Source organism: Oryzias latipes, chromosome 6 (assembly GCF_002234675.1).
Source record: "Oryzias latipes chromosome 6, ASM223467v1".
In the NCBI taxonomy this organism is placed as follows: domain Eukaryota; kingdom Metazoa; phylum Chordata; class Actinopteri; order Beloniformes; family Adrianichthyidae; genus Oryzias; species Oryzias latipes.
Genome location: NC_019864.2, coordinates 15,417,433 through 15,439,655, shown reverse-complemented (window position 1 = coordinate 15,439,655; position 22,223 = coordinate 15,417,433). Strand labels below are relative to the sequence as shown.

General features: G+C 38.5%; 3 protein-coding genes across 6 annotated transcripts; 2 read left to right on the top strand and 1 right to left on the bottom strand.

Moving 5' to 3' along the window:
- The first annotated feature begins 2,438 nt into the window (after positions 1–2,438).
- On the top strand, positions 2,439–6,290 carry LOC101163896 (transcription factor PU.1). Of its 3 annotated transcripts, none has more exons than XM_004069961.4 (5): positions 2,439–2,626; positions 2,941–3,034; positions 3,115–3,299; positions 4,062–4,227; positions 4,309–6,290. In XM_004069961.4, the coding sequence occupies exons 1-5, from the start codon at positions 2,600–2,602 to the stop codon at positions 4,614–4,616; spliced, it is 780 nt and encodes a 259-aa protein (XP_004070009.1). In that variant the 5' UTR covers positions 2,439–2,599; the 3' UTR covers positions 4,617–6,290. The 3 variants fall into 3 exon arrangements, with proteins under 3 accessions (XP_004070009.1, XP_011474331.1, XP_011474332.1); XM_011476029.3 differs by having other exon boundaries at positions 2,444–2,626; positions 2,938–3,034; XM_011476030.3 differs by having other exon boundaries at positions 2,446–2,626; positions 2,938–3,034; positions 4,095–4,227.
- An 8,494-nt stretch (positions 6,291–14,784) lies between these two features.
- LOC101163655 (protein regulator of cytokinesis 1) lies at positions 14,785–19,597 on the top strand. Of its 2 annotated transcripts, none has more exons than XM_023955742.1 (14): positions 14,785–14,959; positions 15,339–15,471; positions 15,570–15,692; positions 16,038–16,271; positions 16,359–16,529; positions 16,607–16,756; positions 16,886–17,033; positions 17,131–17,267; positions 17,345–17,440; positions 17,651–17,797; positions 17,890–18,000; positions 18,091–18,198; positions 18,463–18,569; positions 19,140–19,597. In XM_023955742.1, the coding sequence occupies exons 1-14, from the start codon at positions 14,949–14,951 to the stop codon at positions 19,171–19,173; spliced, it is 1,710 nt and encodes a 569-aa protein (XP_023811510.1). In that variant the 5' UTR covers positions 14,785–14,948; the 3' UTR covers positions 19,174–19,597. The 2 variants fall into 2 exon arrangements, with proteins under 2 accessions (XP_023811510.1, XP_023811509.1); XM_023955741.1 differs by having other exon boundaries at positions 14,786–14,959; positions 18,463–18,636.
- On the bottom strand, positions 18,834–21,878 carry LOC101163408 (ubiquitin-associated protein 1-like). The gene is made up of 6 exons (XM_004069959.4): positions 21,663–21,878; positions 21,435–21,584; positions 20,362–20,979; positions 20,121–20,291; positions 19,930–20,031; positions 18,834–19,844 (listed from the first exon to the last, which is right to left on the bottom strand). The coding sequence occupies exons 2-6, from the start codon at positions 21,558–21,560 to the stop codon at positions 19,710–19,712; spliced, it is 1,152 nt and encodes a 383-aa protein (XP_004070007.1). The 5' UTR covers positions 21,561–21,584; positions 21,663–21,878; the 3' UTR covers positions 18,834–19,709.
- Between the last annotated feature and the right edge of the window lie 345 nt (positions 21,879–22,223).

Here is a 22,223-nt window from a genome sequence, read left to right as displayed (position 1 = left end):
CAAGACAATGAGATATTCATTCATTTCTAATCCATTTGTTTCATTTCGTGGTCACAGGACTGCCGTACTCTATCCCGGCCACTTGCGAGCAAAGGCTGGGGGCATCCTGGACGGGTCGCCAGTCTGTCACAGGGCCACAGTCACAAACCCATACACACTCACATTCACACTTATGGACAATAAGATGTTATTATTGTTTAACTTTGTGTTGATTCATCTTTTGTTTGATGAGCCTCTGATGACACTAATGTTTTTAAAGAATAATTGAATATTTTTCCATTTTTGCTGAGTGTGAGTCTGAGTTGCCTCACAGCAAGAAGGCCCCTGGTTCGAGTCCCAGCTGGGGGACATGAAAAACATAACATCGATGGGGGGCCTTTCTGTGAGGAGTTTGCATGTTCTCCCTGTGCATGCGTGGGTTCTCTCCAGGATCTCTGGCTTCCTCCCACCGTCCAAAAAAACATGCTTCATAGGTGAATTGGCAACTATAAATTGTCCATAGGTGTGAGTGTGAGAGTGAATGGCTGTGTGATTGTGGACATTCTACCCTGCGACAGACTGGCGACCTGTCCAGGGCGACCCCCCCCGCCTTCGCCCACAAGTGGCCGGGTTAGGCTCCAGCAGCCCCGTGACCCCGAAAGGGACAAAACGGAATAGAGAATGAATGAATGAACAGCACAGAGCCTCCAAGGCTGAATAAAAAAATGTCCATCCCTTTAGATTATGCAGGTCGGGTTAAACCATTTGACCAGATTTGTTTATAAAAACTTTGTAGCTGTCACAAACAACAGATGGTATTTTTTTATTGCAAAAAATAATCACAATCTATAATTATTTTCTGTAATTCTTGTAATTATCATTAAGCCAAAATAGATGATCAAATTATTTGTAATGTTTTCTATAGATCTGAGCTTCCGTTTATAGATATCTTTACAAGTTAATGCGCTACTGTTTTCACTGATTTTAAAGTCCCACTGTGATCATCTTTTGATCTATTGTAAAAGCATTCCCAGTGGTCTATTTATCATGATTATGTGGATACCCCCACCTCCCATTGTCCATCTATGTACACTTTCTCCTTCTAGCTCACAGCCCCACAGACCCCCAACCTAACATTACTGGTGCATCAGAAATCTCGAGTACTATTGGAGCTATCCAGCTGTACAGTTTAGAGTCAGATACCAGTTTAGACGAGGAAAATGCAGACAAACATGGATCTATTTGTCTGCAAGTGGATGCATCATAATGGAGCAGAGCAAGAAGCTTGTGGGTTGCCATTGAAGCTTCTATGTAACACAATGGTATTTTCAACAGTGTTTTTTTTCATCTGCTCAAAAGTTACAACTATTTGAATAAAGAAATACTCAGAAATGCAGTTTAAGCTTAATTTTCTTTACATATATTCTCCAACATGACAAAAATGCTACAAGATCATGTTAAAAAACATCAAAATGAAAGTTTCATAAACCAATGAAAGCATTCCCAGTTAAAATATATTTTTTGCATCATTGTCTATGGCTAACATCTGCTTTATACCATAAGGTCAAAGAACGTTTTGAAATGTTTCATGTAAAACAAAAACATAAAAATCATAATAGTCCCAAAATGTTTACAATTTTACTAAAATGTATTTACCGTACTCATTTACTACCTCTAAAACTAAAAAAACTCTCATTTTCTTTCTTTTTTTACCCAATTTGCCAGATAAACTAACCACTCATTCAAAGTTTTTCTGATATTTGTTTTAGATTCACAGCCCTTTATATATTTGTTGACAAAGTCTTTGACTTTTAATGGATCACTCACGTTCACTTATTTTAACCACTACTCATGTCACAGAACTTTTACCTTTCAAACACCACCTTTGCTTTCCATATTCCTGCATTTGTAGACAAGCTCTAAACATTTCTGCTGAAACTAACAAAGACTCTGGCACTTTGACCACTTCAGCCATGTTTTCATAGTTTCATTCTCATGGTCAGAACTTCCTCTATTGAATAGTAAAAAGGGAACAAGAACTATTCCAAACTTCACTTTTGGTTTCAGCCCCTCTAAAAAATTCTATGTAAATCTGTCACAGTAAAAGGCATTGTGACAGAAGGATTAAAAAAAGAATCAGCTATAGCTTGATGATGTTTATTTTTAAAACTCTGGAGACCAAGATTGATACAAAAAACAAAGAAGTAAAACTTTTTTTTTAGGTTTTACGCCTTTGTCTTTGTTAAAGTGAACATACTTCACTGTAGCTGTTGATGAATAATACATGAAGGATGCACTATAGATGAAAAAAAAATCATCCTTCCACTGTTTTGACACTTCCAACAGGGTTACTGGAAGAACAAAAAACAGAAAAACCTTGCACCATCCTTACTGAAAATACAGGAAATGCATGTAAATGTGGAACTAGCCTAACATGTTGGCTGGACATATTGAATGATAGAAATGTTGGTTGTATGAGGTCCAGTTTAGCTTATGTCTCACTTTCAGTTCCCATTTGTCTGTTGAAGTCGACGTTGCGCTGTTCTCAGTGAAGCAACAGGGAAAAGTTAACTTTCATCACAAGCTTCAGAAGCGGAGAGTCTGATGCTAGCTTGTTTACATGATGGAAAGCTTTATCATAACATCTGTAAGTAGTTATAGGTTTCAATGTATCAGATTTTGGCTCATGAATGAAGACTGTGGTGTTTGATAAAGATGTGTGTGGTTTTTTGAATTGTAGTTAACTTTGTTGGGACTTTGGGTCACGAAGAGTTTTTCAGTTATCTGATTTGTTAGATTTGAAGTATTTACAACCCTTAACATAACATATGCCAACTGACCTTATCTGTATCTATTACACATTATTATTTATTTATGTCTGAAAGACAAATTTAGTTGTGAATTTTACACAAAAAATTGTACATGATAAACAGAAGCAGCCTAATTTTTTCATTCCAGCAGGCATCAGAGGAAATCATTTCAAATGACTCTGAGAATTACCGGCCCCCTGTGGACCTGTACCCCTATCTTGGTGGAGTTGGTGAGATATATGAAGGTAAAAGATTGGATTTACCTTGTTTAAAAAAAAAAAAGCTCAGATATTCTTCCACAGCTTAGAGGCATCTCACTCTTCAGATCACAGATGGAGCTTTTCCTCTGAACGGATTCCGCCGTCAGACTTTGAAAATTCCCCCGTGAATCACCTGACAGAGCTGCAGGCCGTGCCTCCCCAACAACTGATACAACCCTTCCGCTACGGCAGTGAGCCTCTGCACCTTCACCTGGACCCTCCAATCGCTCCTCTTTCTCTGTCAACGCAAGTAAGTCCATGTAAAGACCCCCAAGGTGCAATAGGAATAGACTAAAGTCTCTGATACTGAATGTGCCGAGAAAAAACCTATTCTAATTTCTAACATTTATTTTTTTAAAAGCCTAAATAGGTATTACAACTAGGACAGCTGTGATTACATTGCTATGGGAGTAGTAATACCCGTTACTGGTGTAAAACATTTACTAAAGCCAGCTATTTTGCTTCAAATGAGACTGATTTGCTTCTGGACAGGCCACAAATAACTAAATTCTTTAGTGCCAAGTTATTTCTTCCCAGAAATCAAGAGACAAATGTGGGGTTTTGCAAAATAAATGTTTAATAAGAAATGAAAACATGTTCTTCTTTCTCTTTAATCAAATAGTAAAATGCTATTTATTTTATTATTTACAGAATCTACAGCTAAAGGGAAAATGTCCAAGCATTTAGTTTCTGAATCCCTAATTTCTGTTTATTTTATACTGGTCCTGTCCAGCAGCTGAGAAAAAAAATATGAGCCGAAGGCCTCTTGTGTTAGACCGTTTCTTTTTTTTTGTTTTTCAAACACTGTCCATGATGAAGACAGACATGCAGGGAATTTACGAAAAGGTTTTCCATCTCATGAGCTGCTGCTGCTTTTGCAAAGCACAGAAACCTTTTTTTGGCAGAACAACTTCCTCTTTTAGAAACTTGTCAGATTTAAAGCAAAAATGTCAAAATGCCAATGACTGCAAAACAAAAAAAAGTTATGGCATGCTTTGAATTTCCCCTAAAGATTCCGTATTACACCCCGTCCCTGTCCTACCAGTACCTACCCGCAGCATCACCTGGGCATTACTACTCAGAGGAGCATCAGAGAGCAATCAGCCCCCCACTGGAGGTTTCAGAGGGGGAGGATGAATATGACGACCACCACCAAACTTCTTTCAGGAAAGATACAAGTGGGTGACACTTCTGCTGACATTAAACTTTCTGAAACTGCCTACATCTACTTATAAAGAACAACATTTTTTAAATTCCAGATAAAAGAAAGATCCGCCTGTATCAGTTCCTCCTGGACCTGCTTAAAAACGGACTCATGAGTGACAGTATCTGGTGGGTGGACCAGGACAAGGGGATTTTTCAGTTTTCCACAAAGCATAAAGAAGCTCTGGCAACGCATTGGGGTTTGCAGAAAGGTAATCGCAAGAAGATGACCTACCAAAAAATGGCTCGAGCTCTTAGGAATTATGGTAAAACCGGCGAGATTAAAAAAGTGAAAAAGAAACTCACATACCAGTTCAGTGAGGACGTGCTCAGGAATTTCTATCTCCATCAGTTTCATCACTGAAACCAAATGATGTCTTTGGTCCCACTGAAATCACTAAGCCCCATCAAATCTGTTTTTATATTTTCAAATTATCTCAGTCTTCTCTTCTGGGTTTATTTATTGTAGGTGCATTTTTACTTGCTTTTTTTATGTAAATTGCTTAAATTTTACTCAAATTGTTTGGGTAAATTTGGATATAACAATTTTTCAGACATTTTTGGATCTCTGTGTGTACAATGTAAATAAAAAGGACTTTGTGTTCTTTTTCACAATATCCTAAATGAGTAAAATCTTCTTATTAAAAAAAACATTAGTGTGCTCTAATGTGTTTGTCTAAATATTTTTTGGGCAGTAAAAATCGGCAGCATGACTGCAAATTGTAGTCTTAAAATTATGAAAATTAAAAATTTGCAATGTCCCTAACTATTTCTCTCTATGCACAACTTTCCTTTATAAACTTTTCAATAAAGCAACAGGGACATAACATTTAAATAAGGTGCATACCAACAACCATATTGTATTACAGCATATTTAACTTAAATCGGGTGCCTACATTCAGGAAACAAAATTATAGTATTAAACTGACAACTTTCATCATTTCTGTTAACCCAAATAAGTTTGACTTTAATAACTAAAAACGTTGTTTTTATATGTTCAACTCAACATTAATAGTCGCAAACATTGCTATTGTAAGTCATTACAAAAAGTAAATTTGTTCAATAACAAAACTTATTGGCAGTATGTGTCAGAAAAAAGTCAGATGGAGAAATTACAAGAGGACCTGGCTGCAGACATCAACGTCTACCGATGGACTAATCAGAGATATCCCATAGTACCTACCTCTTCCAGTTTCCAAAAAAAAAAAGAAGAAAAAAATTTTCAGAAGGCAAAAGTAAGTAACAAAAATGAAAATGAAATGTTGAAAAACAAAACTCAAAAAGAAACCGTAAAAGGTAGATACTATGGGACATGACTGATTGGATGACAACGTTTGTCTATCATTTCAACTGAAAACTTTTGTTTTGTTTTTTACAGTTTGATTACTGGAATTTTGTTTTGTTTTCTCAAATGTAATGTTGGTTTTTATTTATTCATTTTGGTTTTTCAATTGTCGTTACAGTCTTTAAAAAGTTTTTTGGGTCGGGTGATTTGTTAATGTGATTTCCACTTCAGGGCAACCGTAGTTATGGTATAACTGATCAACAAAAGTGGAAAGTGGTATTCCATTTTTACTTTTCATGAATTTAAATTGTTGCGCACCTTTCAGCACATCCCTTCAGGGGTCGCCACATTGAATCAACTTCTCACACAGGTAGTTTGGCAGATTTACGCTGGATGCCCTTCCTGATACAAATACAACACTGTCATTTATCCGACTGGGATCTGCACAGGGAGACCCAGACTTGGGCCCCCTTGTGGCTACACAGTTAGACAGCAGCGTGAAGGATCTTCCCCAAGGACCAACACTGTTTAAATTCATTGAGCCCCTAGGAAACTTACCCTGATTTCCCATGTGCCAGTACTGTGCTTAACCAACAGGGCTGTCCAGCCACCTTTTTTAATTAATTTAAGTAAGATAAAATAAAAGCAAATTTCCTCATGAGACATATTACATGGTGGTTTGATTTTGAAAAACATGTTCTTGTGAATATTAAATTTTCCAAGTATTAATAAAACATTAAGAACTGAATTAAATAACGTATCAGCTGTGATTTCTTTATAAAAGTATTTGATGTTTTCCTAATTCTGCATAAACATGGACAGTAAAAATGCCCAAAAACTTTTGATATTTGAAATTTTGACATTCATAAAACAAATGATCTTTTGTTTCTATATTAATATCAAAAAGTACAGTGGTTTTTGTAAAAAAGCCGTATCCTAAATAAATATGAAGAGAGGTCAAATTTATTGTAAAACAGAAAGAAGTATTTTTAAAACCCATCAAAATTGTATCTTCCTTATGACTAAATAACACCATGATAATAGCATTTGTTTCTTTTCACATTTTTCCCAGTCTACAAATACAAACTAAAAGATTTTTTTCTTCTTCAACCAACCTGATAAATGCACCTTTGGTTTAGGTGTCCAATTCTCGATTCCAAAATCCAGTGCCCTGGAAATTTTCCAGAAGTCTCTCCAAAAACCCATGTGCATGGACACTCAATAGAGAAGCAAATATAGATCACAATGCATTGTGCTTGAAAGATATGTCATTTAAAAAATGGCAGGAAAAGCTACATAAGGGAGATTTATAAAATAAATGTGGTGAGCATGTGTCTAAATTACATTAAAATCCAAATCACTGGATAGTCTGGATAATTTAATCTTTTGAGGACTGAAGAGTAGCGAGAGAATAACGACATATCCTGTAAGGCTGACTCCTGCCATACACTGCAGAACCAGCAGCAATCAATATCAGGAGTCACAAAGTATCAACAACTATTAGCCGCAGAAGAAACCATAAGAACATGTTGTAATTCAAAAGCCATTGAAACCATTGTGATGAGATTCAGAGAAACCCACCAACAACAAATATCAAAATCACAAAAACAAGCAAAGACACAACCAATACTAATGTAAGGCTCAACAATCACAACATAGAAAACGCCCCAAAAAGAACAAAACATCACTTAAACTCAAACTCAAACTTTATTTATTTATATAGCGCCTTTCATTTTGGTTAAAAACACAAAGCGCTTAACATAAAAACAGATAAAACAGTCATAAAAAATGAAAGTTGTTCAAAACAGAAAACAAAGGACAATCCCACAAAGAAGGTACCCCTCCCTCACCACCCCCCGCCCCCATCCCCACCCACCCAGTTACCCCAGTAGAACAGTGAACGGAAACAAATAACTGCAGTTGAAGAAGGTCTGGCTTGGTACTGCTGTGAGGAAACGATATCATGGGGATCCATTCATTCCAAGGCCCAGCCGGACCACAGGGGCCATTACCGCAGCGCCCGCCCAACACAGGGCAGCCCAGGGCCCCATCCATGGCTATTAGACCACAGAGTGGGACCCCAGCCCGCCCAACCAGAACGGGCACCACAGCAACGGCACGCCCTACAGGTCAAGCTGGTGGTGCCCAAGAACGATGGATCCCCCAGAGGAAACACTGGAGTAAAAAACATCAGAATAAAAAATAAAAATGATCATAAAATAACAACAATAAAAATAGAAAAAGATAAAAAATAAAATAAGATATAAGAATGTTAGTAATTAAAAAATAAAAAACGTCAGTGATTAAAACATAACCTAAGTATCATTGGTAAAATAACAATAAAAAGAATTGCATATTAGAAACAAAGATAATAATAGTCCTTACAAGAAAATAAATAAATAGATAAATAAATAAATAAATAAATATGTAAATAAATACCTCAATTAATAAATAGATGAATAATAAAAGACATAAGGAATGATCAAAGTCATATAAAAGCCAGACTAAAAAGGTGGGTCTTGAGCCTCTTCTTAAAAACCTCTACAGTCTCTGCGGCCCTGAGGTTCTCCGGCAGGCTGTTCCACAGGCGAGGACCATAATGGCAGAACGAAGCCTCACCATGTGTCTTGGTCCTTACCATAGGGACAACTAAGAGGCCAGTGCCAGAGGACCTCAGGGTCCGCGAGGGTTCGTATTTTAAAATAATATCATTTAAATAAGAGGGCCCAAGACCATAAAAACATTTATAAACCATTAAAAGAACTTTAAAATCAATCCTGAAACGCACAGGGAGCCAATGCAGCGATTTTAAAACCGGTGTAATGTGTTCCCGCCCTCTGGTTCTCGTCAGAACTCGTGCCGCTGAGTTCTGTAGAAGTTGTAGATTTGAGATCGACTTTTTGGGTAAACCAGAGAGCAGGGCATTACAGTAATCTAAACGACTAAAAATAAAAGCATGCATTAGCACCTCTGTGTTGGCAAGAGAGAGGAACGGGCGGACTCTGGCAATGTTTTTGAGATGATAAAATCCTATTTTCACAATGTTTCTGATGTGAAGAGTAAAATTCAGCTCAGAGTCAAAAAGAACGCCCAGGTTTCTCACACACTGAGAAGATTTAAAATTCCTAAGTTTGGCTAAAATCATCTCTCTCTTGTCTTCAGGACCAATGATTAAAACTTCAGTTTTGTCCTGGTTGAGCTGCAAGAAGTTTTCTGCCATCCACAGCTTTATATCTAAAATGCAGTTTAAAAGAGTGTTGACAGGTTCAAGGTCATCAGGAGACACGGCGATGTAAAGCTGTGTATCATCAGCATAGCTGTGAAAGTCAACGCCGTGTCTCCTGATGACATCCCCAAGAGGCAACATATACAAGTTAAAAAGTATTGGACCCAAGATTGAACCCTGGGGAACCCCACAACCTATTTCATGGACTCCTGAGGACCGAGTATCCATACTTACAAAAAAGTGTCTATCTGTGAGATAGGAGTGAAACCAGTTAAGATCAGTTCCTGAGACGCCGACCCGACTCCTAAGTCTGTCAATTAAAATCTGGTGATCCACTGTATCAAAGGCGGCACTCAGATCCAGCAGCACCAGAACAGAAAGTTTCTGCGAGTCATAATTATGTCTGAGATCATTTAAAATTTTTAAAAGGGCCGTCTCAGTACTGTGATTTGTCCTAAAACCAGACTGACACTTTTCAAGAACATTATGTTCATTTAAAAAATCATGTAATTGAATAAAAACAAGTTTTTCAATAATTTCAATAATAACTTCCCACAATGCACCACCTCAGAACCCACAGTCGCACATGCTGGTTAACAAAGTTTCATTCCCTGAAGCCTTTTACTACACCTATCAAAAACTCACGTTTTGTCTTCACATTAGCAAAGAATATATAAATACAAGTGTAATCACATTTTCTTTAGCTATAGCATATAAAGCAAATGAATTTATTGTGTTATTATTAAGATATACACATAATTTAATAAATTTATTTTTAGAGCAAATTAAAACAAATAATAACTGGTAAATGACAAACATATTTGGAATAAAAGACAACTGCAAATAAAAGATATTAACACGAATCCAAATTTTGCATACTTACATTGCCACAACGGATTGCTTCCTACAAAACTTTCACTCACTTGGATGATTTTTAGCCGTCTCAGGATGATGTTTTGTATCCTTCTTGGTCTCTTTCTCCATTGTCTTCAGTAGTTTTCAATTCAAATTTTGAGGAAAAACTTTTGTTGCCAACTTCAAAATTGTACAACTGACTCAATCGGACAAAGTTGTAAGTGACTTAAATCTAACACTCAATGTCTTCATATAAGGTGCTTTCGTAGCTAAGTAACCGCTGTGACATCAAGTAATAAAACCAGGTATAACCTTTAACATGTCTGCTTTCAGTATTTAGATTTAAATCTGTGCATCTTTCAGAATAATCTGGTGAAAACTGTTTATTTCTTCTTATTGATATTCAGTGAACTTTCTCTAAACTTTACTTCATTTTGAGGGAAAGAAAAAAGAAAAAAGGGAGTCAAATTTGTCAAATTGGACATTGGTTAAACAGACGTGCCAGCAGCAGAAACAGTGCATTCTGTCAGAAGTCAGAGCTCTGTCTCCCCCTCTGGTTATCAGCAGGAACCATCTCCACACTACATCCCCCAGCAACCCCAGTGCACAGTTTCTGGATGCCGCACACTTGACTCTCATGTGCAATCACTTGCAGTATATTTAAGCAATGTACTGAGCCTCAAGTGTGAAGTATTGTTTGTGCCAGTCGTCCTGCATTACCGGGTGTTATACCAGGACCGTATCTCCTGCTTTCCTGACCCTGTTTTGTCTTTGAGTCTGTTTACTTGCCACCTGCCGGACTTTTGTCTTGTTCCTGACTATTTTTTATAGTTTCATGTCATTTTTTTAAACTTATACAATTTTTTTTATTCTTAAGTCTTTATTTGTTTTGTGTTTATTGTGGCAAATGGACCTTGAGTCTGTAATAATAAAGCTTCTTCATATTCTCATTGTTTCTCTATTGTTCTCATGCTCGTTATCGACCCTGAAACCTGCTGCAATTGGAACCATTCTGCCTGTTTTGTGACACATTCTAATAAATTCATGCTTTTGCAATTTCTTTTCATTGACAATATTAATAAGCTACTTCTTGACAGAGATAAATTATTGGAAACTGTGAATAAATGCACAATAAATAAGTCTCTGCTATGAGAATTATGGCAATAAAATTATGAGGTGTAATTTTTCATACTTTGTATGTAATATTTTATAATATAACTGGGTAGCTTAAAATCATTTTATTAAAAAAGTAGATGGTGATCTTTCATTCATTTATTTATCATATGTCTGTCTTATCAAAACCCATACATGAATTCTAGCTAAATTGACAGAATCTTTTGTTAACCAATAAGCCAAGTGACATCTCTAACATCATTATAGTTCAGGGGAATCTTTATATTATTGCATTGACTGTTTCAAGTGTAACCACCAGAGGCAATGTGGGGTTTAAAGTCTTCCCTAAGTACACTTTGACACATGGAAGGCAAGGAGGGAATTAAGCCTGAAATCTTCCTATCAGAGGTCAACTGTCCTACCACTGCAACTTATGCACTGTACATACTGTGCAGCCCATATACACTCACTGGCTACTTTTTTAGGAACAACTAGTACCAGGTTGGACCCCCTTTAGCCTTCAGAACTTTCTTAATTCTTGGTGGCACAGATTTAACAAGGTACTGGAAACATTCCACAGAGAGTTTGGTCAATATTGACATGATAGCATCACACAGTTGATGCAGATTTGTCAGCTGCACATCCAGATCTGGTGACTGTAGAGGCCATTTGAGTCCAGTGAACTCATTAACATGTTGAAGAAACCAGTCTGAGATGATTCCAGCCTTATGGCATGGTGTCTTATCATGCTGGAAATGGTCATCCGAAGATGGTACACTGCGGACATAAAGGGATGGCCATGGTCACCAACAATACTCAGGTAGGCTATGGCGTTGGAACCATGCTCTACTGGTACTAAGGGGCCCAAAGTGTTCCAAGAAAATATGCCCAACACTATTACACCACCAGCAGCCTGAACCATAGATACAAAGCAGGATGGATCAATGCTTTCATGTTGTTGATGCCAAATTTAAGCGAGTCATCAATAGACACTCATCAGACATTTTTCCAATCTTCTACTGTTCAGTTTAGCCTGTGTTAATTGTAGCCTCAGCTTCTTGTTCTTAGCTGACGGAAGTGCCACCCGGTGTGGTCTCCTGCCGCAGTAGCCCATCTGCGTCAAGGTTGGACATGTCGTGCGTTCAGAGATGCTTTTCTCCAGACCTCGGTTGTAACCAGTGGTTATCTGAGTTACTGTAGCCTTTCTTTTTATTAGCACTGATGCACTTTCATTAGCACGGATTAATGCACTGAGTTGCAGGCATGTAATTGGCTGATTAGAAATTCGCATTAACTATCAGTTGGAAGGTGTGCCTAATAAAGTGGCTGGAACTAGTCTGCACATTCTCCTTTGATCTTTGGCATCAAAAAGGTATTTCAGCCCACAGAAATGCTGCTCAATGGATATTTTCTCTTTTTCAGAGCCTTCTCTGTAAACCCTAGAGATGGTTTTGCTTAAAAATTCAAGTAGATCAGCAGTTTCTGAAATACTCAGACCAGCCTGTCTGGCACAGACGACCACGCCACGTTCAAAGTCTCTTCAGTCATCTTTCTTCCTCATTCTGATGCTCAGTTTGAACTGCAGCAGATCATCTAGACCACATGTGTCAAACTCAAGGCCCCCGGGCCAAATGTGGCGAGCCCGCATGAGCATAAAAGTTTTTAATTTCTTAAAATAAAAAATAATAAAAATTGGTGTGTATTCATTCATATATAGGGGGAATTGGACTTGAAATATCGGGTTGGGCAACTATACATTATGACTTAAACACATATAACCTAACCTGACAGAATCAAATGTAAAAGGATTTATGCTAGGGTAACAAGCAAACATATGTTTTCTATGCAACTGTAATTGTCACTTTAAAAAGTTATAATAAATAAATAAATGAGTTATTCAACATTAAGGAGCAGTTACGTTTATTTTTCATTACATTTAGTTACATGTATAAGTTATATCTGGCCCTTTGTGGACAACCACTATGTTGATGTGGCCCTCGGTGAAAATGAGTTTGACACCCCTGATCTAGATCATGTCTACATGCCTAAATGCACTGAGTTGCAGGCATGTAATTGGCTGATTAGAAATTCGCATTAACTATCGGTTGGAATGGGGCTGGGGCTGTGGGCGTCCCTCTCCGGTGGGGCCCTGCGTTGGGCTCCTCCGGCGCGGCGGGGGGCTGCTTTCCTGGCTGGGCTGGGGCGGCGCTCTCTTTCCCTCTGCGCCTCCCTGCTCTCTGGCTCTGGGGGCCTCGCGGCGGTCCTGCTGGCCATGGCCTGGGTGGCGGTCTTGGTCGCCCGGGGGGCGGTTGTTCCCTGCCTGTTCCCGTGTGGCGTTGGGGGAATTCCGGCTGCCGCTGCTGCGGCGGGGGTATGGGTGTGGGGGTGGCTGGGCGCTCCTCCTCCTTCTTTTCACATTCCACCATCCATTTTAGAAGAACATAAACACTCACCTGAGCACAGGTGTTAGCTCACCTTTGCACTAATAGTTTGCATGATTGAATGAATGAAAGATTTCACACTAGTTGGTTTAAAGGCATAGGTATGCGTTCGTGAACACTATCTGTTTTGTCTGCATGTTGACATGTGGACATTTTTGCGGCTGGCGGGTGTGTTGGTGGTGTTTGGGTGTGTGTGAACGGGCCCCGCCCTTTTTGTGCTGCATTTGAGCCGTGCCGTGGCGATGGGCAGCCGGTGGGCCTGTCTGCTCTGTGCTGCTTCATGGTCTTGCCCCCTTTCCCCTCCGGTTATCACCCTCCTACCCCCCCCCTCTCTCTGGCGTCCCTCTCTCTTCTTCCCCTCTTTCCTTTTCCATCCGGTCCAACACCAAAGATTTTCAAACATGATTGAAATTAATAAAGTTTGGCCTCAATTACAAAAGGGGTTTATTCAGACATACCTTTGGTTTGTCTGAAGATGAATAACCCCTCTTGTTAAAATAAAATATGTCCAACACAAGAGGCCCTCAGCTCTCATCTGTTTGCCTAGCTGTTGGACAGGACAAGTTAAAAATTTTTTTTTTATTATTGTTTAGTTAGAAATCATATACATATAATATTATATATATATAATATAACATATGACTTTATAGAAAAAAAATAAGTGTTTGAATTTAAACTGCATGTTTGTTTTGGTTGGTTTTGACAGTTTTCTATTTGAGTTCATTAGTATCCAATTTATATTTCTAAACAGTCACCAAGTGGTTACCAGGTGAATTGACCTGGCTCTAGTTTCGTTTTTTTTTATGGGCCTCAAACAGGAAGTCAAAGTTGTTCCTTGGTTTAGTGATGACATGAGACCTGAAGGACAAGGAATAAACAAAACTCTGTTTTCCGGACATTAATTGTTCATTGAACCATGTAAAGCCCACTGGATCAAATAATTGATAGATAATCCAAAACATTTTTTGGTTTTTAAAATGTTTTTTAAACTCTAATGAAAAAAATGGCAACGTCATTTTTATGAGATATACATATCAATTATAATATGTGGAGTGATTTGGTAGGTTTTTGCTCATCACAATGTTGTTTTAACATTCAAAAATACTGACGTAATTTTTCAGGAAACAAGTATTGTCTCAAATTTTATACTGTTTGAGTACATTTATAGATATTTTTCTACATCGAGGCCTTTTACTCCGCCCTCTGTTGTTCAAATGAGGTAATACAGTATGGAAAACAAGTACAACAAAAAAGGAAGTTTCCGAAGAGAAGTATTAGTGATTGACCTTTCACCATTTTTAGACGGAGGGGAGCATTCGTAATCATGTAAACCTTCAACTGTTTGCTATTTAACTAAATAATAAAGATTAATATATCTGGCACCACCCATGTTTAATATATTTAAAAGCCAACGTTTTGAATTAAGTAAATGGACTTAACAAAACTTTCTGGATAGGTGTTCCTCCCTTCCAGATACCAGACAGTATCGACAGCCTTCAACATTATTAGAATTCTTTACCCAAACACGCCTGCGCAGTGGGAGAGGATGAGCAGAGCGGAAGGAAATTTCCATCGACGTCAATTTCCTCGACCAATCAGCGCCCGAGTGTTGTTTAAGTGCAAAATTCAAATCCAGACGACAAACGAACGGCTAGTCGGACAGCTTCTGTTGCTTCGTTGATATACACAGTGGGGTTTTTAATTTATTTATTGGTAAAGCAATTCCCATTGTTGTAGTGGGTTATTTTTGGTTAGTGTCTGATACCTTTGGAGGCGATGAGAGTGAGGTAAGTCTACAATATTTTTTTTGTTTTATTTAATATGTGCTGTTGTGTTGGTTTCGGGGTACGACGATAACTTGTGTTTGACAGTTTAAGACACTGCTGCAAATTTCGGATGATATAAAGAGTTGATAATAACGCCAATATGTTTGTTTTTGTTTCATGGTCGGACATGAATTAAAATGATATCGATTCACAAATGACAGTTTGAAATAAAGCTAGCATGTAGCTTAAGTTAGCTTGCGCTAATTTAGGCTAATATCGTTCGTTTTTGTGCATATATTTAAACTATTTTCAATGGTAAATGGCAATCGATTTTTGCTCACTTTATTATACTGAATATTTCAAATTATACGCCTTTAATTAAATCGGCCGCTTGTTGCAGTGAGGTGCACGCAGCGGAGTCCGTTGCCTACTTCAACAGGGCAATGGTCAAGCTCCAGGAGATTTGGGAAGAAATCGGGATTCCAGAAGAGCAGCGGATCCAAAGAACCAATGATGTTCACAAACACATCAAGGTTCGCCCAAAATTGCCTTTATGATCAATTACGTTGAGTATATATTTTGCCTTTACGCAGTGGCCTAATGTTGTTGGGGTGGTTCTCGTTGCCCGCAGGGTTTGCTGGACTTGATGATCGCTGAGGAAGCGGAGCTGAAAAAACGACTGACGGAAAGCATTGAGGTCTGTCGCAAAGAACTCAGCAGTTTGTGTGCAGAACTCCAGCTTCCACCGTTTGAGGTACTTGTTTACTGTTTTAAAATAAGAAAAACTTGTATTTTTAAAATAAATTACTAATAAACCTTAGGCATAAAAAGGAAATTTTTTTATAAAAAAACAAAACAAAAGAAGAATCCTCTTTGATTAACCCTAACCATTCAATGTGCTTTTTGTAAAAAGGTTGGAGATTAGTATGAACACTTACTATTTTAACTATCCAGCTGGTGTATTATTAACCAAAAATTGCTGATTAGTTTTATCGTTTCGCTATATATATATATATATATATATATATATATATATATATATATATATATATTCCATGTTTAAATAGAAGTATTGTGGTCTTGTTTTATTTTTTCCAAGGAGGAAGATGGCTGCACCATGTTGCAGCTAGAGAAAAACAGCCGCACTCGTCTTGAGGTGATGAAGGAGCACAAGAAGCAGCGAATGGAGGAGCTGAGAGGACTCATTTCCAAAGATCAGGAGCTGTGTGAAATTATGTGCACCACCCCTTTTTTCATTAACCATTCTTCTGTCCCATCATTGGATCAGCTGGAAACTTATAAGGCCTATCTTAATGACCTGACTAAAGAAAAGGTGATGATCGTCTATTACATTTTTCCAAAATTAGTTCATATTCACTTTTTTCTTTAATTTTTTTTTATATGAAATTTACAATTCCAGGAGCGCCGCCGTGATGAATTTGTGAGCATCAAGAAGGAAATAGTTGTGTGCATGGATGATCTGGAACAAATCCCAGAGACGAGCTTTGAAACTGATGTGATATGTGAGGACGAGGACGCTTTTTGTCTCTCCAATGACAACATTGCTGCTCTTAAGCTGCTTCTTGGGCAGGTACGTTTACTAAATCTTTGACTTTATTTTAATGAATAAGTTCAGATTTGGATGTTGGCATTTCTTTCTCTTTTTAGCTGGAAGAACGCAAAGCCAAGAACGAGTTACTCTGTTCAGGTTACCGCAGACAGATCCAGGAGCTGTGGGAAAGACTCCAGATCCCTCAAGAGGAGAGGGATGCCTTCTCTGAACATATGCTGAAGTCAAAGAAGAAAAACATTGAAGCAGTATGACCTTTCTCACGATTAATTATGATACTAGCCACTTTCAAATGTTAAAGAATCACTTGGGGAGGTTTGACCAGGCCTTAACCCTTTAGCATGGTTAATATTTTCTTTTTTTCGTCCCATGTACAGCTTCAAGCAGAGGTCCAGCGTCTGGAAGTGCTGAAAAAGCAGAGCTTGAAAAGCTTCACAGAGAATATAAGAACAGAGATTGCTTCCTTGTGGAAAAGTTGCTTCTACAGCCAGGAACAGCAGGAAGCTTTTGCTCCATACTACGATGGTAACAAATCTTCAATAATCAGCTCTCATACTGAATAAATGGACTAATTTAAAAAAAAAGAGAGGGAGAGAGAAGCCACTGAAATAATTTTTTACAGACAGTTTCACCGAAGACCTCCTCAACCTACACGAAGCTGAGGTTGGCGAGCTGAAGAGGTACTACGACGATCACAAGGAACTCTTTGAGGGTGTCATGAAGTGGCACGATAACTGGAACCTTTACCTGGAGCTTGATGTGAGTAGTCATCTGATAAGGATGTGGAGGTAGACTGTGTGCTTGATCTGTTGATAATCAAACGATTCTCATTTCAGAAAAAGGCCAACGATCCTTCAAGATTCAACAACAGGGGAGGAAACCTTTTGAAAGAAGAAAAGCAAAGAACTGATCTACAGAAAAGCTTGCCCAAGGTGAGTTTCTGATCTATTTAATAAATACATGAACCACCTTTACTTTTGTAAACGACTGGGAAAAGCAGTAAGGTCTTTGATGTACTACTGCTTCTGGCCACAAGGTGGCGATACAAACACTTTTGGGCTCAAATTTAACAGCCATTAAGAAAATCTCAAAACCAACCATTAGCAATTTGTTTTTTGTTTTTTATGTTTTTGTTTTTTTAGCTGGAGAGGAGCCTGAAGGTCCAGATTGATGCATGGGAGCAAGAACATGGCAGGGATTTTCTGGTTAATGGACAGAAATTTCTTGATTATGTGCAGCAGCAATGGATTCAACACCATGAGGAAAAGGAGAGGGAGAAACTTGAAAGAGTATGAAATGTTATTTTATTTATTAAAACGTCTGTTTCCATTCGGCATTATTTGACTTTTTTTTTTTTTTATTGGATTTTGACATGATGTAGCAACTGAAGAAAACAAAGCAAACACAAGAGGACATGCTGTATGGAACATCTGTGAGAACACCGTCTAAACGACGGCTGGGGGGGCCTACTACACCTGGAAAAGTGAAAAAGGTAGGATTTATTTGTCTGACTTATTGTACTAATATAAATAAAGTGTCAAACATGACAGGTAACTTGTTTTCCTCTGTTCTGTATATGTAGTTCACAGGTATCTCCACCATTTCCACTCCAAACAGCTTTCTTAATTCAGGCCTCGGTGGAACCACATGCCACGCCTCAATGCAGAAACCGCCGCTGTCTGCCAGCAAAGTATGTTCTCTGCGGGTTGGGTTTGTCTCACATTTGTGCTGCTGAAGGCTAATCCAGACATCAAGCTCCCTCTTTAAGATCAGTTTCTATTTAAAGAATAAGAGGATTTAATTTCCTGTTGGATAATTGAATATGGAAAAGCTACTGGTTAAACGACTTGAGAATGAGTGCTTAGGCTAAGTTTTATGTCATAGTTCTGTCATTAAAGATTACATTATAGTTTAGAAATACAATGTCTCGTGACTGGACTTGGTCTCATTGTAGGCGAACAGCCTTCGGATCCCCGGACAAGGAAGGACACCCCGCGCACTAGACCGAAACAAGGAGAACATCTCCCACCTTAACAGAAACACTCCAATAGGCACACCAAGGTCTCAGGATACTCAAGATCACACCTTCACCTTTAATTCTATTGCTGGCTCCTATTCGGAATTTGCGGTAAATGGGGTTTTACCTATGTCTAGTCCTTAACTACAGAAAGTCAACTTTGATTTAAGTTTTATATCTTTGGAAAGGCAAGAGGAAGCACTTCCTTAGTCTCACCTTTTTGTGGCTTCTGTTTTTCTACTTTATCAATAGTATTTTTACAGCCACTAAAGGTCAACTGTTGTCTGATAAATGAACTGACAAAAGACCATCTTTTAGTGTTTTATTTTGAAGTTATTAAACGTTTCACTTTTTTTTTTTTAATCGACAGATGCATCCCTAAAAAGCAGCATAAACATGCATCATTTAATCAATACAAATATTTAGAAAGAAAACATAGCAGATTGCACATTTAGAGGACAATCCTATCACATTACCTACAAATCTGAATTGGGGGTGGGATATTAGTGTTAAACATAAAAAACAGTGCTATTATTTTTCTATACTATAATAACCACACAGGTACATACGTTGATCGCTTCACTGACGGGTTTTAAACTGCCTTCTCTTTGCAGAAAGACCTCACAAAAGCTTCTAAATCAAATGTGATGACAGGACTGCTGAATTCCACCGTCAGCCATCAGTGATGGTTCTAAGGAGCCGTTGTTCATCCAAGTAGTGTGATGTAGAGGACAAAACTGAATTCTGATGTAAAAATTTTAAGAAATTGTTAAGATATTGTTTGAATTTTTTCTAAACTTCTTTTCTTTTAAAATACAAATTTTGAGGGTTTCTGCTGTAGAAAGAGTTTTTTTTTCCCCCAAATGTGTATATATTTCTCTGTCTGCTTAAATGAATTGGCTATGGCTTTTTTTTCTTAAAGTTCTTAAAGAATAAAATGCTTGCCACACAGTTTTTTCACTACAGAAGTTCTAAAAAGCACCAGGACAATATTTGAGCTGGAATGACCGCTCAACTACAAAAACCTGTTGAGTCTTTTTTTTTTCTTTTTAAAACTGTAAATAAACTTAAATATGGAAGTAGAATCCTAAATGATTTTTTTTTGTGTACATATGTATTTTTAATGCCAAGTTGGTCAGAAGGCAGTGTTTGTACTCCATTATCTTCCTTGAGCAGATGTCTCTTTAAGCCATGCGCGTCATGAGTTCCTCTAGAGCCCGCTCACGATGGTTTTCATGCACAAGCAGCACCTCTTTGATTGCACTTTGTTGGAAGCCCATCTCATTAAACTGTGTCAACAGTCGAAGAAATTCAGCTGCCTAAAAAACATAATTTCAATCGTCATTAATTAGAGGAATAGCATGCAAAACATTTCGATGTAGTCAAAAAACTTGCTGGGATCACCTTGCTTTCACAGTTCTGAAACATCTCGAGTGCTTCCTCCACCTGTGCTTCGTCATAACCCAGCTGACACAGATGGTCACTAGCAACCAGGTATTTGAGGACCTAGAGGAATTCAAATGTAAAACGCTGGTACTACAAAGCCGACTGCATACACAACAGTTTAGTGCAGAAAACCCAGTAAGGGTGCCTACCTTTTCTGGGGTCCGATAGCCGGTCTTTTGGAGAGCCAGAATGGCTGTGCGTAAAGGGTATCCCTTATCAGTGATGGTTTCCAATAATTCTCGCTCCTCCTTACTAAGTGCCATCAGCAGCTCAGCTGCAGAGTCAAAGAAAACTCCCCGTGCGCTGTGAGTTGTTAGAGCCTAAGAAGAAGTTCACCATTAAAAAAAAAGTTGTGAATAATGGAGGGTTGCATTTTTTTCAGCCACTGACCTTTTTTCTGCGGTTTGTGACTACAGGCCCAGCAGAGGAGGGGCGCCGCTGCGTCTTTGGTAAAGCCTGAGCAGGCGGTGTGTTTTGGGAGTGCCTTCTACCCACAGAGCACTGCCTCTTCTTGCCGTTCTTAAGCCTCTCGGAAAGGGGACTAGCCTGCTTGGACCGGTGCTGCTCTAAAGCACGCAGGGGTTGTCTGCAGTCTGGGAGAGAAGAAGTCGCCCTATGACCCGTGAGGGTCGGAGATGAACGTTGATAGTGCATGTCTTTAACTCTGGATAGGGGATCTCTGGGTGCAGCACTTCGAGGTCGCTCTTTAATGTCAAACTGAAGATGCGCTGCCTCTGCAGAGCTTCCTTTGTCGTCATAGTAACCATCCTCATAATCAGAGTCGTATTCAGGGAATTTGACGTTGTGATGGTACAGCCGGTGGGTGTCTGCAGAGCTCAGGCTGTGGCTGCGGGGCCGAGGCCTGGGGGCCCAGGCATTGCTGGTCCTGTGACCGAGAAGGCAGCTTCCTTTAGGGTTGCTGAACATCATCCAAAACGGTGGGCAGGATGGAGCTTGACAGGCCGGTTGCTGATCGCAAAGAATCCATCTCTCCAAGTTGAATTCATACTGAAAGATAAACATGACACCAGAAAGAGTTTATAATAATAAAACTTACTTTCTTGACATGTTTGAATACAAATTTGGGCTCACATGGATATATTTCCCTTTCATTTAGTTCAGAAGTTTTTGTGGGAGACATGTTTGCTGACATCTTGGCTTAACTACAAAATTCCAGGGGGAATTTAATCTTAATTCAAACATTTTATCATTTGTGTCACAGAAAAAAAATATTTTTCTGAATTATAAAAGCAATCTTTAGAAATCTAGTCATTAAAAAAAGGGGGGGGGGGATCTTACATTTTTAACATTCTAATAAGATTCTAAAGTAATTAAAAACATTTTCTTCTATTTTGACAACCAAAACACTAACAGGAAATATGAAATTGACAATGGATTTTATGAATTACATTTTTAAATCAAGATCACATATGAAACAGAAATCTCCCTTAAAAGTAAGTAACCTGGGTGTCTTGCATAATTTGGTGACAGTCTGGAACAGCAATCTCTGGGGCAGTCACCAGCTGTACTTCAGCCCCCAGTGGACCCACAGGGGTCTGAAACGGGACGTCCTCTACAATGTTCATCATTACCAAAGCGCACCAACAAATATCCTGCAACAGAACAATAAGGAGCCTTAGGTTTAAAAATTAAGTCCACAGTTTCTTGTATTTTGTAAGAGTTATTCTTACCTTCCTCACTGGTATTCAAAGTGCACAGTCCTCTGATTCATCTACAGGTGACTGGAGTAAATGACTAACACAAACACGAGTGTGCGGGATAAACCCTCTCATCACTAATCCCCTGACATCAGTTGAGGGTATGTTTACCATCTGTGTAATCCTTCATGTAAACCACCTTCATAAATAATAGCAGCATTGAAAAAGGAAATTAAATGTAAACACCTATAACCCTTATGCTATCTTAAATGACCCCACACTTACATTGACGTGTTCTCCCTACCATGATAAAGGTGGAAAGATTTCATGTTATATATGGACACCAGTGAGGTTCACAAATCATTGAAGAAAAAAGGTTCAGAGCACTGTCTAGTGGGTCTAAATGACCCAACCTTAAAGTGCCTAGGATAGCACAAGGGTTAAAAGACAATGGAAAAGAAAAGCTCTAATATATTCAAATTTCTAAAACCTCACGGGGAACGGCATCCCTTTTATTTTTTTGACTGTGGCCTCTTTGGTTTTTATATGTGAAAGGAATTTTCTGATTTTGCACATCGATTTGAGGAGATGAGG

What these genes read in the sequence shown, in the direction of transcription:
- LOC101163408 (XM_004069959.4), bottom strand. Translation starts at nt 21,560, where the DNA reads ATGATGAACATTGTAGAGGACGTCCCGTTTCAGACCCCTGTGGGTCCA. An exon ending in AAATTATGCAAGACACCCAG is followed by an intron (nt 20,980 to 21,434) that starts GTTACTTACTTT and finishes TTTATCTTTCAG; the next exon opens with TATGAATTCAACTTGGAGAG. An exon ending in GCTATCGGACCCCAGAAAAG is followed by an intron (nt 20,032 to 20,120) that starts GTAGGCACCCTT and finishes GAATTCCTCTAG; the next exon opens with GTCCTCAAATACCTGGTTGC.
- LOC101163896 (XM_011476029.3), top strand. Translation starts at nt 2,600, where the DNA reads ATGATGGAAAGCTTTATCATAACATCT. An exon ending in AAAGCTTTATCATAACATCT is followed by an intron (nt 2,627 to 2,937) that starts GTAAGTAGTTAT and finishes TTTTCATTCCAG; the next exon opens with CAGGCATCAGAGGAAATCAT. An exon ending in CTCTTTCTCTGTCAACGCAA is followed by an intron (nt 3,300 to 4,061) that starts GTAAGTCCATGT and finishes TTTCCCCTAAAG; the next exon opens with ATTCCGTATTACACCCCGTC.
- LOC101163655 (XM_023955741.1), top strand. An exon ending in TCCAGCTTCCACCGTTTGAG is followed by an intron (nt 15,693 to 16,037) that starts GTACTTGTTTAC and finishes ATTTTTTCCAAG; the next exon opens with GAGGAAGATGGCTGCACCAT. An exon ending in ATGACCTGACTAAAGAAAAG is followed by an intron (nt 16,272 to 16,358) that starts GTGATGATCGTC and finishes TTACAATTCCAG; the next exon opens with GAGCGCCGCCGTGATGAATT.